The following is a 15,829-nucleotide window of genomic DNA, read 5'->3' as shown; positions in this document are numbered from 1 at the left end:
GATATTATTAAGTATAATGTTTAATTTAGTCCAAGTTATAAAAACAAGTAATTTATAAACTTGGGTACAATGAGTAATACCAGTAACATTTCATGCAAACCCCTTCTTAACTGTATGATAGTATGTTACAGTGCTGTTAGATGCTGCCATGTTATCTGTGCATTTGGACCTTACTTAGACTTAGAAGATGACAACATTTTTGTTTAGGTTTTCAGCGTTACTATCCAAGTTGGCAAATATAATCACTTTTTTCTTTTGTAATCCCATCACCTTCTTCATGTAGATCCTTAACTCATGTTTATACTAGTGCAATTGCACTAGTTTCAGTTTGCTTGCCTGAAATTTCTCTTTCCTTTATTCTTTCTGTTCAGTGTCCCTCAATTATTCTTAAATATAACTGCCTTTTATTATGTTATTCCCTTTCTAGTAACTGGAGATGAACTTTTTTGCATAAATTTTGAAGATCTTCATTATAGCATTGCAGAACTGCTAGGTCAAACCCTACGTTTTCCTCTTCGGCCTTTTTTCTCTTCTTTTTGAACATTAACCTTCCATTTGAGCTAGACTTCACTGTCTGAGAATATTTCTTTACGTTTGCTCTACTGCTTCTCTCTAAAGCTCTTTTCTTAAATCACCTTCTAATTCAGACCCATCAGTTGATCCCCAACCACTGTTCTTCCCCAAAAGCCTTTCCTGGCCACTCCCTTTCTACTAATCTTTTCTTCCCCAACTCCTAAGATTTGTATTCATCCATTGTTTAGTGCCATCTACATGCCTGGCAGTTTTATAATGTTTTCATATACATTATTTCATTAAAACCCCACCCTAATCCCATTTTAACAGATTGACAAGCTGAGGGCTCAGGAGGATTGTGACTTAACCCAGGATCTTACTGTACTGTATTGTAACGTCATTTATTATTTATATCGCTATGTTGGCATGTTGTCTTACATTTTTAAAATTCATTTTCTTATTGCCTCAGCAGTGTTTAACAAAATAAAAATCCTGCCATCACCTAATAAATTGTTCTTGTTTTTCCATGTTTTCTCCCAAGCCGTGTGTTTGTGTGTGTGTGTGTAAATTTACCCTAGTTCTAATTTTAGAATAGTATAATCTAAAGGATAAAATACTAGCATTCTATGCCAATGGTTGTGAGTTTAAGCCCTATGTAGGGTTGGTGAAGGCAAAGAAGAATGTAGTTAAAGACTGGACTCTGGAGCCAAAATGCGTTCTACTCACTCAGTAAACTTGGGGAAGTTACTCTTAGTCTCTATTTCCTCCTTTATAAAATAAAGATAATGATGCTTACCTAATTAGAGTCTTGAGGAATAAGTGAGTAAATATATGTCATAGGCCTAGAATAATACCTGGCTCATAGTAAGACCTTAATGTTTCCAGCTATCCCATTGTTATTATGTTTTTTCACTTCGATAGCTTTACTTAGCAATTATTTATTGAAAGCTTAACCATGTTCCAGGCAGTGTTCTATGCTGGATGTATGGTGGGAAACAAAACAAAGTCCTTAAAATCATAGAACTCATTTAGTGGGAAACAAAAGTAAACAAATTTATACAGGGTGGATCAGGGAAGGCACCTTGAGGAAGTGAGGGAGCAGACCATGTAAAGAAGAACATTTGCAACAGAGGAAAGAAAAGTACAAAGGCTTAATTCTGAGAGCATGTGCTTGTAAGACAGTTACATATTCAGGAAATAGCAGAGAGGCCAGTGTGGCTGGAGTGAGGTGTGTAAAGACGATATAAAGTGGTAGGATTGAAGTCAGAGAGGTGTCTTGGGAGTGGAAGAGAAGGGTGGGAAGGGTCGTGGTGGTGGTTAGGAAAACAAGTAGGTAGATCTCTAAAGGACTTTGAAGACCATGATAAGGACTTGGGATTTTATCATTAGGGATGATGGGAAGCCATTGAGGGATTTTTGATTAGGAGAGTTTCACAGTACAATAAGATTTACTTTTGAAAAGGATTATTTTTACTCTTTGTAGATCAGATTGTAGGGGCAAATAAGAGTGTGTTAATTCATAAGAGAAGTAGAAGCCAAAACATGATTAGATGGCCAAAGATTATTAGGAATACCCCTGCAAGTGAAAATGGCAGGGAGGGAGCCAGAGGAATCTGGGGAAACAGCCTATAATGTAGGTCTGGCCCCTTGTAGAAGAGACGGAAGGAAGATGAGATAGGAGATAGGAAGTATCTTTTGACTTTGGTGTGTTTCTAAGAAAGTTTCAGCAAGCCGGAGTTCCCCTTTCGAGGAGTCGCACATCTCACAAGAAGTGTCATGCTTTAGTATCCTTCTGTACTCAGTCATTACCTGGGAGCAACCTTTATAAAGTGTGGCCTTGAGTGCAGAAGCTGGGGTCCTTACTCAGTTATGCTCTCCAAAATGGATCTTAGGGATGCATTTATCTGACCCCACAAAGGGAAAACAAGAAGTTGTGTTATTTTGTAGTCCAGGTGGCTACTAATGGTGGCTTCAATTTGGGCAGATGTTCCCAAGCTTCTCTGTTTACAGTGCCTTGAGTGTTCTATTTTTGCACATTCCTAAGACCAAAAGAAATATCTACTGGTTTAATTCATAAAGTAGTTTGGTTCCAAAAAATTTACTAAGTATTTATCTTGTAACAAGTTAGTGATTACTTGAAAAAAATAATACAAATTGAAAGAAAATCTATTTAAATTCATTCTTAAATAACCATGTTTACTTTCTCTAATAGATTGTGTGCATATTTTGAGCATTGCAAAGCTCCTCACTTCTTGGAGTCAGATTGGACTCTGCCCCTCTCATTTTACATAAATTTTTGTGCAGCTCTTTTTATCATAGCAGTCCCCAAAAACACAGTTTTGCAAAGACATCATCAAAAGGAATATAGTGATCCATTGTTGAATCTGAACTATCTTAAACCAGCAACTTCTGTGGTGCCATGACAGATGTCGAATATCACTTTATTTTCCTTGAACATTTAAACTGCCCTATGGCTTCATGTCGGGCAGTTTGGAAACTGCAGGACTACGGTGATAGTTGAGAGTGGTTAGGTTCTGGTAGAACTAAAAGAGTTTAAGGTTTAGATTGGGGAGTCAAGAATGATTCTAAGGTTTTTGGCTTGAACTAGAATGGGGGTTGTCAAAATACAGCCACACCTGTTCACTTAAATTAATGGGTAAATTGACTTTATCCTTTAAATTGATTTTATATTCTTGTTCTTTCCTTAATTAAAAAAAAACACCAAACTTGAGTCCTTCTAAGAATGTGGTAATCTACTGTATGTTTTAGGGGATTATGTACCAAAAGGTTTTCTGTCTTGATTGATTAATATCAATGTGGTAAAGGTTTGCTTTGAAGAGCCAGTTTTATATTTTAATTTACACACTAACGTCTTTGTACCAAGCTAAAACAAGGCTTAACTTGAATATTAAGATAACGTCAGGTAAGAGATCAACACTTTTCTATTAATTTTTTGTTACCCTTTGAGTATTTCTCAAAACTTTTGTTTTACTTTAGGTGAACTGCAGAAAGCCATCGACTTGTTCACAGATGCCATTAAGCTAAATCCTCGCTTGGCCATTTTGTATGCCAAGAGGGCCAGGTGAGAATTCTGAAAAAAAAAGTATCCCCTAGGTAAAAATATTAGCTTATTCACTTAAATAGAATTGCTTCTGTGGAAATCCCAAAGGTTTTATTCTTTGAAATGACTATTTTTTAATATCACACTTATTTTTTAGTGTCTTCATCAAATTACAGAAGCCAAATGCTGCCATCCGAGACTGTGACAGAGCCATTGAAATAAATCCTGATTCAGCTCAGCCTTACAAGTGGCGAGGGAAAGCGCACAGGTAAATAGTGGAACTTAATTATTTTCAGAATCCTTTTTAAAAATTTAAATCCAATGTTTTACTATTCTATGGTAAAACAAAACTACCTAAAGATTTAATTTCAAAGTAATATGGGCTCAGTATAAAGAATTGAGAGAACATGACTTAGGAACAAAAGAAAAAAGTATAAATCCTTTTCACGCCTTCCATTCAAAGAAAAGCACTGTAAACATTTTTGTAAGGACTTTTCTCGAAATTATCTCTAGAAAAAGAGAGGCCTATGAAATTCTTTTATAGACTTTTTCTTTTAATTTGACATTGAATAAGCAGTATGTTACAGAAGGAATATTATAGTCTGAAACTACTTTAGTCATTCTTAGGTTGCCTGAAAAATTATTAAAAGGGGAACATAAAGAGACAGATTTAACCCAGATTAGTAATATTCCTGGGGACAAAACTTAATGTTATACACTTAACTACTTGTGTCTTGGATGTGAAATGTCCAATAATAGCATCTTTCATGGATTGAAAAGGTACTATACTCAAGTGTGGATGAGAAAAAATACTTTAAAAACAATATACTTATTCAGTAAGGTTTAAAGTGTTCTTGTAGTCCTTATTCTTATAGCCCACTTTACAATCATAGTACTGTTTTAAGACTTGCTTGATGTTTTTTTCCATGTAGTTTATGTTATCAATGTGATAAACATTTAGCCTCTTTTATTTCTGTTTGTATTCAGAGGTGTTTGCTTGCATTTTCCCCTTGTTCTTTTGATTAATTTTATTTTCTGAGTATGTAAAACATTGATGTTTAAGAAGTGAGTCAAAACTGGGTAAAAAGGTATATACCCTGTCTCCATATTACACTAGTTTTTCTGTCTCCCTGCCCTCAGAACCTCCAGTGGCCACTGCCTCCACATCAATGATAAAATTTCTTCCATTGGTAGAATCACAACTAACCATCTTTTAATGTGCAAAAGTTATGCGTCTCTAGCTAGTTGCTGAGCTTCTAGAAAGGAGGAACTTGTACTCCTCAAAGCCCAGCCCGTGCTACTCCTGAGGGACTCCGACTCGATAAAGGGAATGACAACTCTTGTCTCATGTGGTGTTGCTAACCCTTAACCATACTTCTATTTCAGTTGTATCACCTTGCCTTTGGCTATGGGTGAGGGTGAGGGTGTTTTGTCTGCTTGGCTGCCAAAATGCAATACCAGAAATGGGTTGGCTTTTACAATGGGGATTTATTAGGTTGTAAGCTTACAGGTTCGAGGCTGAGAAAAATGTCCAAATCAAGACATCATTAGGTGATGCTTTCTCCCGTAAGACTGGCTGCTGGCAATCCTGGACTCTCATATTTGTATGCAAGGCATATGGTGGCATCTTCTGGTCTTTCCTTTCTCTTCTGGTTTCATTGTTTTCAGCTTCTAACTTCCTCTGGCTTTCTGTCTGCTCCTGTGGCTTTCTCTGTGTGTGTCTGTATTTGTTCCATTTATAAAGGACTCCAGTCAGACCCCATCCTGAGTCATGCCCTGCTGAGGTAATCTACATCAAAAGACACTTACCTGGGAGTGGACTTGGCCCAGCAGTTAGGGCGTCCGTCTACCACATGGCCTCCTTGACCTGTGTGAAGCTGGCCCATGCGCAGTGCTGACGTGCGCAAGGAGTGCTGTGCCACGCAGGGGTGTCCCCCCGTAGGGGAGCCCCTCGCACAAGGAGTGCACCCAGTAAGGAGAGCCGCCCAGTGCGAAAGAAAGTGCAACCTGCCTAAGAATGGCGCTGCCCACACGGAGAGCTGACACAAGATTATGCAACAAAAAGAAACACAGATTGCCGTGCTGCTGACAACAACAGAAGCGGACAAAGAAGACTCAGCAAATAGACACAGAACAGACAACTGGGGCGGGGGGGGGGGGGTGAGGGGGAAGGGGAGAGAAATAAAATAAAGCTTAAAAAAAAAAAAAAGACCCTTACCTGAAGTAACCTAAAATCAAAAGGTTCCACCCACAAGAGGTTCACATCCACAGGAATGAGTTAGCTCTAAGGACATGATTTTTTCTCAGGTCCATACAACTTCAAACTGTCACACCAAAGAAGTCCTATTTCCATTACTACATCCTTTACCCCATTATTGCCTACACTAGCATCCATTAGTTTCTGGTTTATCCTTTCTGCTTTTTCAATAAAATGTGCACACTTGTATATATTGTTTCTCCTTTAGTCTTTTTTTTTTTTTAATATTTATTTTTATTTATTTCTCTCTTCCCTCTGTTGTCTGTTCTCTGTGTCCTTTCGCCATGTGTTCTGTGTCCGCGTGTACCCTCGGTGGCACTGGGAAACTGCGTCTCTTTTTTGTTGCGTCACCTTGCTGTGTCATCTCTCTGTGTGTGCGGCGCCATTCTTGGATGAGCCGCGCTTTTTTCACACAGGGCAGCTCTCTTGCAGGGCACACTCCTTGCGCATGGGAGCCCTGCGCATGGACTAGCTAACCACACGGGTCAGGAGGCCCTGTGTCTCAAACCCTGGCCCTTCCCATATAGTAGGCGGACACTACCACTTGAACCACGTCCGCTTCTCATCCTTTTGTCTTATATATAGGGCAGCATGCTAAATACACATGTTAATCCTGCTTTTGATGAGTTTGAAGTTATGGCTGTACATAAACTTCATAATATTCTGAATTAAGTAAACTTTTTTTTTTTTGGTAGATCAGCAGCTTAGAGTTAACCAGTAGTGGAACATAGTAGTTGAACTGGTTCGTGAAAATTTATGGTTCAAAATTTAACTTTAACTTTATGTATGATGATCTTTTTTTATTTAATAAGGAAGAAAGACATAATGCCACATAGATGAATATGTGTAAAAAGCTCCTTACGTGAATTTAAATCTGTTTCAGACTTCTGGGCCACTGGGAAGAGGCAGCCCATGATCTTGCCCTTGCTTGTAAACTGGATTATGACGAAGATGCAAGTGCAATGCTGAAAGAAGTTCAACCGAGGGTATGCTAAAGTAGAGAAAGGGAAAGTCATTACAGTAATACTCCACATCTCTAGTGCTTAGCCCCTAGAAACCATAACTTATCTAAAAAAACCTGAAAAGAAACAAACATTTGCAACTTACATAGTATATAATCACTGAAGCATTATGCTCAAATCAGGAAGTCTCATTAGGCATTCATTTCTCATGCTATATTATATAGCAAGCTGTATTACTTTAGTTGTAGGCCTGCAGTGGAATTATAATCAGGAATTTCGAAAAGGGGTATCAGGTTTACAGCAAGGAAGGAAATATAATAGAAAATCTGTAAAATGTGACCCAGAGATGAATCTATTTTGTCATATGTATACAGAGTAGGTGTATATATAAAGCATGAAGGCCCTGTGGAAGTTAAGTTACAGCCTTTTAAAAATAATATTGAATCCAAAAGCTTGAATAAAATGTAAAATTGTTAATTAAAATAATTTTAATGCATTTACATGGTAAGTCTTCAGCTTTGTGAGCAAACTACCCAGAATTTATTCCCAAAGGTTTTTAAGATAGTGGAACTTTTATTCAGTTTGTCCTGTCTACAACCCAGAGGCTTTGGTTTTCTCTTTTGCTTCTTATAACAGGGCTAATTCAGCAAGGTTGTGTGAGATCTTCATCTAGAAATGAGGGTCTTTTTTTTTTAAGATTCTATTTATTTCTCGCCCCCCATTCCCCCCCCCCCCCCGAACATGAGGGTCTTAAATAAAAAATAATTATGAACAAACTGAAGTAATGATGGAATACAAATTTCTTTCCTTCATTTTATTTTCTGCATAAATAATAAGATTCCAAGTATTTGGACACTGATTAGGTACTAGCATCTGGTACACATATTTAAGTGTAGTTAGACTGTTGCAGATACCTGGTGTGTGTATTCTCAATCTCTGCCAAAGCAGATAGCTTTCCTACTAAACTCAGCTGTAACTTCTGAAGCCTTAATTAACTATGCAGCAGGTAGAAACTATTCAGCCATAATTGTCTAGCGCTTTGAAACCTCTTTGTCATCCTTGAGCTAGTTAATCATTTTGAGGTTATAACTGTTCTGACTTAACTCCCAGACTCTTTCATCTGTTTCACAACACCTCATGCAATTGAGATTAGTCTTGTTAAAGCCTGAATGATGTCAGGTCTTTTTCTATAAGGTAAATCTCCTGTCATTCAGAACTGTTACACTCTTCACAAAGAAAAGTAACTCTTAACAAAGCAACTCTTAATTTGTATTGGCCTTACTCAACTTTTGGCGAAGACTTATTTTTCTCACTTTTTTCCCCAGGCCCAGAAAATTGCAGAACATCGGAGAAAGTATGAGCGAAAACGTGAGGAGCGAGAGATCAAAGAAAGAATAGAGAGAGTTAAGAAGGCTCGGGAAGAGCATGAGAGAGCCCAGAGGGTAAAGTTTCTATAGTTATGCCATGAAGGGAAAATACAGTAGTTTAGAGTTTTTAGGATACTATTCTGGCTCCTTTATTTAATGGTGACTGCAGTTCTATAGGATAATGGTAATACTTTGGGGTTGAGGGGTGGTGTCTTCCTTTCCTTAATTATCTCTAATTCGTGGGGTTAATTTTAGTCTTTAAAGTCTTTTTTTTTTTTTTTTTGGTAAGATTTATTTTTTTATTTATTTACCACCACCACCCTATTCCCCCCCTTCCCTCCATTGTCTGCTCTCTCTGTCCATTCCCTGTGTGTTCTGTGTCTGCTTGTATTCTCTTTAGGCGGCTCTGGGAACCATTCCTGGAACCTTCCAGAGTGGGAGAGAGGTGATTACTCTTTAGTGCCACCTCAGCTCCCCTTCTTATTTTCTCTCCTCTGTGTCTCTTGTTGCATCATCTTGCTTCACTAGCTCTCTGCCAGCTCTCCATGTCAGCCGGCACTCCTGCAGTGGCCTGCATGGGTGGCTTTCCCACACGGGGCAACATTCCCATGCAGGGCCACATTCCCATGTGGGCCAGCACTCTGCGTGGGCCAGCTTGCCTTTACCAGGAGGCCTTGGGGATCGAACCCTGGACCCTTCTCTATGGTAGACAGGAGCCCAGTTGGTTGAGCCACATCTGTTTCCCTTTACATTCTTAAGTAGAGTTTATGTGTCACCAGCTTACTTCTTTCAAGGCATTCATATTTGTGCCCTTCTAAAATCAGGATTTTTTTTCTGGCCTGTTAAATAAGTAAAACTTAGCAGTATTGTTATTGAAAAAGCTTGCCCTGATTTAAGTTTAATGATTCCTACTGTCCAGCAGTGGATTCACAGCTTTTTAGAATTGATTTTAGCTGTTTTTTAAATTTTTAGTTAAAAAATCTTATTTAGAAAATTTAGGAAAAAAGAAAAATACTTAATTCCTCTACAGTATTGCTGCTGCTGCTACTGTTAGGATTTCCCTAAATTTTTTTCTCTGTTACCCTTCTGCATTTGTGGTATCAATCTTTTTTTTTTTTTTTTAAGATTTATTTATTTATTCCCCACCTTGCAGCTTGTTCCTTTTTTTTTTTAAGATTTATTTATTTATTTCTCTCCCCTCCCCCCCCCCAGTTGTCTGCTCTCTCTATCCATTCGCTGTGTGCTTCTGTGACCGCTTCTATCCTTATTAGCAGCACCAGAATCTGTGTCTCTTCTAGTTGCATCATCTTGTTGTGTCAGCTCTCCGTGTGGGCGGCACCATTGCTGGACAGGCTGCACTTTCTTTCGTGCTGGGCAGCACTCCTTGTGCATTGGGCTCCCCTACGCGGGGACACACCTGCATGGCAGGGCACTCCTTGTGCACATCAGCACTGCGCGTGGGCCAGCTCCCCACGGGTCAAGGAGGCCTGGGGTTTGAACTGCAGACCTCCCATGTGGTAGGTGGACACCCTATCCATTGGGCCAAGTCTGCTTCCCTGTGATATCAATCTTTATTTCCAACGTTGTTGAAGCTGTATTATAGTTAATATACTACCTCCTAATGTTTTTGTCATTTAATGTTATTAAGCACCATAATTTTTAGGATTATACTTTTTAACCTTCAAAAGTACTTTTTACATATTTTGAATTTACATATCTCCTTGATACCTTTGTATAACTGAATATAAGGAAAATTATTGAGTCCATTTGTATTTCTCAAATCTATATATCTTTCCTTTCATTTGTCCTTTAGAGATAGCAAAAGCAAATCAATCTCCAGTTGTGTTTTCTGTTACCTGGGGAGAGTATGGAAAAAATGAACCTAAGAAACAAAAGTCCTAGCAATCTTAGTAACTAGGTGCTTGCTATGATTTGGGAGTTTTGAAAGCAGTAAGAATTTATGATTTTCTTAAGTATGAACATAATAGTACTGCAGATTGTTTTCCAGGCTTTCTTTTTTCTACTCGAAGTCACCATCAAGAGTAATGCTTCCTTGGGAGGTCCGTGGTTCAAACCCTGGGCCTCCTTGACCCGTGTGCAGCTGGCTCATGCGCAGTGCTGATGTGCGCAAGGAGTGCCCTGCCATGCAGGGGTGTCCCCCATGTAGGGGAGCCCCACGCGCAAGGAGTGCGCCCTGTAAGGAGAGCCGCCCAGCACAAAAGAAAGTGCAGCCTGCCCAGGAATGGCGCCACACACACACACACACACACACACACACACACACGGAGAGCTGTCGCAGCAAGATGACGTAACAATAACAACAACAACAAAAAAGAAACACAGATTCCCATGCCGCTGACAACAACAGAAGGAGACAAAAAAACAAAACAAAACAAAAAACATGCAGCAAATGGAAACAGAGAACAGACAACTGGGGCAGGGGGAAGGGAGAGAAATAAATAAAATAAAGTAATGCTTCTTGAGAATCCATTTGGGAGTTTTATTTTGTTTTTTGGGGGTGGGAGTGTGTGTCCAGTATTTGCATTTGAAACTTGTCATTCTTGTAAGTCCTCTAACTAGTTTATTCCACAAATTTTTCATGATTTTGCATGGATAGGGTAGGAATAGACAGCAGACTGTTTTCCCTATTACATTTATATCCTTCTTATATTAAAGGAGGAAGAAGCCAGACGACAATCTGGAGCTCAGTATGGCTCTTTTCCAGGTATTTTTTTTTATTATTAAAACTGTTATTTCTCTAGGTAATTGGTTTATTCTAATTTGGAGGCTCAAATCTGTATAGCTCCATAGTCCTTGGAACAATGAAGAGTTTTTAGAATGTTACCATCCTAGTAAACTTCCTTCTCATTCTTTGTTAGTGGATAGTTTCCCCCCCCCCCATAATTTGAGTAGTACACTTTTTAATAGCTAATATGTATTAAGGCCTGTGTATTGTAATTTAATTAAAAAGATTATCAATAATTACTTAATGTGATTAAATACCTCTAAATTGCCATAATGAAATTTTGTTCTATAAGTTGATATTCATAAGATACTAAGATAGAAGCACTATATGGAATTATTAAGCATGAAAAAAGGTTTTGAACCCTGTTTGGAAATACTATACACCTTTCCCTTTCTTGCAAGTATCAGTGATCAGAAATTGCTAATGAGGCAAAGCAGTATCCTTGAATAATAATACTAGAGGTCTAAGGTACAGGTAGAAGAGGGGAAAAGGCACTCAGAAAAATTATTGAATACTTCCTGAATGATAAAATGTGAAAATTGATTTTAAAGACCAAGAAGGGATGAAAGAAAATTTTGTAATTCTGCTGGTAACTTACCTGCCTTCCAGCAATTTAATAGTAGCTACTCTTCTTTTAAGGAAGGTTTATAGAGGCAGCTACACATCACTTAGGCTTATATGCCACTACCTAGAATTTAGTTACATGGCAGAAGGTAGAAAATGTAGCCTTTCTCCTGAAAGGTCATGTTGCCCAGCAATTAAAATTCTAATTCTGTGGGAAAAGGGAAGAAAAAAGATTGGATATGACTTTCTGTTTGAAGACAAAGCAAAAAAATAAATTTTAGCTCATCCCTTCCTGCTTAAAAAATAATCTTAGAAATAATCTTATTGTCAGGTGATTTAGAGAATGACTGCTAATGTACACTAGTACTAGAGATCTTTTTTGTTACATGCATTTTATTTTGTAGACTTGACTAGCCGATTGACTAACTCTTGTTGCTTTGGGCTGGTAGTTCTTTTAATAGGTAGGAGCCAGGTTTTCAAAGCCTTGGAGTCAGTAAACACAGAATGGCTAGAAGTTATGTTGGCACTTCCTTAGTTGTCCTAATCTGTGATTGTTAGTTGTTTATGGCCACATTTGAATTATCACTTGAACCAGGTAGAAGTCACTTTCTTATACATAATATTCGTGTTAGATTTACTTGATAGATAGGACACATTAATGTTACCTGTCTTTCCCTTCAGAAAGTCCCTAAATTTAGCATAATTGTGATATCAGAATATCTCTAGTGGACATAAAAATTTATGGAGTCGAGAGTAATTTGAGTTTGTACTATAACAGTATACTGGCAGAATAAAATCCTTTTTCCTAGAGCATACTTTTCTGTGTAAGGAAGAACGAGAGTGCTTGTTTAAAACATAGATTTCCAGTTATACTTTCAGAGATTTTGTTTCTGTCTGGGGTAGAGATCAAGAACTGACTTTTTTGTGAGAAGCATTTCAGGTATTCTTGAAAGAATAGCTATTCTCCTGGAAAGAAAAAAAAAACTTTAAACTATTATGAAGTAACTTTAAATTGAAATAAGTAATAAGGAATGAGAAGATAACCAAGGTGACATTTAATTTTTTAATTTTATTTTAAGGAACTCTTAGCTGACTTTCTCTTCATTTGCTTTTTCATCACTTTGATCGTTTGAAAAAAATTTAGAAGACAGCAAAATAAGATGTACTGCCTTATTTTTAGGACAAAATTAGAAGTTACACATCAGGTTTTGCTATAGCCAGATAGAATGTTCAGACTACTTTGTGTTTTGTGGCACCCTTATTTTTGGCAAGTGCATGTGTATATTTTCATCTTAAAGAAATAGTGTATCAGGCAACATGGGAGTACAAGTTGGTGTCTGTACAGTTATTTCATTATTCTTGCAGGTGGCTTTCCTGGGGGAATGCCTGGAATGGGAGGAGGCATGCCTGGAATGGCAGGAATGCCTGGACTCAATGAAATTCTTAGTGATCCAGAGGTTCTTGCAGCCATGCAGGTAAGATTTGGAAGAACAAGGTTGGATTTTATATCCTTAAGACATTTCTTTCATACTTCTTCATGGGAATAGAGACTGTTCTATTCTGTATGTGTTTTATTGATCAGAATTACCAAATAATTATGCAGTTGTGAAGTTCATTTTCTGTTTTCAGATTGAGTAGCTTAAATTTTAAAATAGATTTAAAGGAAATACTTAGCAATAGTTGGCAATTATCATGTCCAGTGTGCTTTGCTTTTTATCAGAATTGCATGTGCTCTTTTTATTAGATGAAGTAACTTAAGTGACCTTGGATTTAAAGTATACATTAATAATATTTAAATAATTGGAATGATGGTTTAAAAATACTCTCATTGAAGTATTTTGAAGTATATTTCAGGGACTTACCTACTTGTTGATCATAGTCCAAATCCCAGCTAATTTGGCCATGCTAAAATTATAGGTCTAAATAAAGAGATAGGATTTTGAATAATAAACTTTTTGACCCAATAGGACACTCTTTAAATACTAATAATTTTTCTAAAAAAGTAACTTTCTTTGCAGGATCCAGAAGTTATGGTGGCTTTCCAGGATGTGGCCCAGAATCCAGCAAATATGTCAAAATATCAGAGCAACCCAAAGGTTATGAATCTCATCAGTAAATTGTCAGCCAAATTTGGAGGTCAAGCATAATGCCCTTTTGACAAATAAAGCCCTTGCTGAAGGAAAAGCAACCTAGATCACTTAATGGAAGTTGCAATAATACAAACCAGGGTACCTCTGACCTTCTCATCAAGAAAGCTGGGGTGCTTTGAAGATAATCCCCCTCTTTGCCCCACATTTTTTTTTTTGCAGCTGGCACATTACACTGGTTTGTCATTAGGGTAATCATTCAGATAATGTTTTCCTATTAGGAATTGCAAACTTCAACACTTTTTAAACCTTAAAAATATTTAAAACAAATTAAAAGGGTATATTAATTCCTGCATTTTTCTTTACTAATCGTTTTGGTTTTTCCCTCATGTTGGCTGAATAAGGAAGATACTTAAATATGGAAGATTGCTCTGATTTGAGTGCAAGGCAAATATAACTCACTTAAATAGATAAAGGTGGGATTGGCTATATGGTTATTAAAGCATTTTGATTTGTACTTTTAAATACTTTATTTTTAAAAGATGATTTATTTCAATAATAAAACTCTTTGGGACCACCGTGTTGCAATAGGACTGGATAGGAACTGGAAGAACTTGGCAGGACAGCAGCGGTCTTCATTTTCTAAAACATGAGCCATTGTGCAGGTTGCATTTAAATCTTACACTGTGGTGAGGGGGTGATTTTTATAATGCTGCAGTAGAGTTTGGATTACTTAGCTCTGTTCTTGTCCAATATATAAAATACATGTTTCATACTTCCATAGAGGGGAATTATGGGAGTACTTTTCTTTTTATATTCTTGTCTTTAAATTATCTTTTCTGGTCAGAAGATTCCCAACTCTGCATCTGCTTTCTGCTTTTTTTCCTATTTTTCCCCTTATCCTTCTTGAGCTAACAGTCTTTTTCACTATTATCATCACTGGTTACCATCATTCACAGCATAATTGTGCAAAGCATATTTAATGCTGGATTTAACTTGTAATACATATGGTAATTATGTAGGGCAGTACCTGCAAGAACTATAATTCCTTACTTGACTAAGAGATGGCATATTTAATGCATTAGATTTCCACTTTTGTGAAATCTTGTTATATCAGAAGATGTTGGAAGGAGGGATTCCCTTTGTTGTTTGGTCTTGTACTTACGAAATCCCTGTTGCTGTTGGAGTTGAATTCATCTTTTATTATTCATCTTTGTATTTTGGAGACTATGAGATTTGAATTAAGTGATACACATAGAGGGGAATCTCATTTGATCTAGCATGAATTATAAAATAGATCCAAGATTGCTCTTCCTTGTGGAATTGTTGACACTATGAAAGATTTGTTGTTCTCCCATTCAACCCTTACTTAAATACTGCAGCTGTTCTCCTTCATGTAATATTTTCTCTTCCTTCTTTTCTCTAAAGGAGAAAAAATGATAAACTGTTTCCTGTTGTGTGTTTAAAATCTTTTTTCAAATAAGACTAACTATGGGTACTATAGTGGGAATTAGTAGGTTTCTACCTATCTTCCCATATAAAGTGCTGGTGTTTAAAAGCAATTTCAAGGGATATACCTCTGCACTTGGCATATTGGAAGAATCAGAATAGGAAGCAGTGAAGTAAATTCTATGGAGTACATATCTGAAATAGCGTATTTCTGAAATTATAAATAAGTTGATTCTAATTCTAACCTTTTTTATAAACAAGCAGACCAAACTACATCTGTTATATAAATGAGAAAAAGTTGTATGCTGATTGAACATGCTTTTTAAACCCTTGAAAATACTTGGCATATAAACCTGCTTTTGAGTTGGCCAGTGTTTTTTATTAATGTGTGTTCTCCTTTCTCAAAACTCCCAGGGCAGTACGTAAATAACTCAAGAAGACCATATGCTTCTGGATTCTTTCTTTGGTTTACTAAACTCTACATTACCTATATTCTAACACTGAAAATATTGTCATAAATGAGTAAAAGGAAAATTGATCTTCTGAAAATGTGTCCTGTGCTTTTAGACTTTTAAGTTCCACAAATACAAGTTTTATCATTTTCACAGAAACTTAATATTACTTCTAAACCAGAAATGTTTTTTTCTTGTGCCAATGAATGCTATAAAGAGGAACAGAAGTTTTTGGGTGTTTTTATTTTTTAATTTTGTTTTGTTTTTGCTTAAAATTGTTCCTGGATATTTCTACCTACATTAAAAATATATTTCAAGTGATATTGAGACACACCCCTTTTTTACAGCACATGTTCTATTTCTTTTATAGT

General features: G+C 37.0%; 1 protein-coding gene across 1 annotated transcript in view; it reads left to right on the top strand.

The window, feature by feature from the left end:
- The window catches only part of ST13 (ST13 Hsp70 interacting protein), a 31,984-nt gene extending 16,205 nt beyond the window's left edge, over positions 1-15,779 (top strand). Inside the window, exons 6-12 of the mRNA XM_004484166.5 lie at positions 3,511-3,595; positions 3,732-3,842; positions 6,715-6,817; positions 8,119-8,235; positions 10,837-10,885; positions 12,836-12,945; positions 13,489-15,779. Coding sequence (XP_004484223.1) covers positions 3,511-3,595; positions 3,732-3,842; positions 6,715-6,817; positions 8,119-8,235; positions 10,837-10,885; positions 12,836-12,945; positions 13,489-13,617 — 704 coding nt within the window. The 3' untranslated portion in view covers positions 13,618-15,779. The remainder of the gene's footprint in view (positions 1-3,510; positions 3,596-3,731; positions 3,843-6,714; positions 6,818-8,118; positions 8,236-10,836; positions 10,886-12,835; positions 12,946-13,488) is intronic.
- Positions 15,780-15,829: the final 50 nt, after the last annotated feature.

Source organism: Dasypus novemcinctus, chromosome 12 (assembly GCF_030445035.2).
Source record: "Dasypus novemcinctus isolate mDasNov1 chromosome 12, mDasNov1.1.hap2, whole genome shotgun sequence".
In the NCBI taxonomy this organism is placed as follows: Eukaryota; Metazoa; Chordata; class Mammalia; order Cingulata; family Dasypodidae; genus Dasypus; species Dasypus novemcinctus.
The sequence above is the reverse complement of the archived record's forward strand: the minus strand, read 5'-3'. Positions and strand labels throughout refer to the sequence as shown.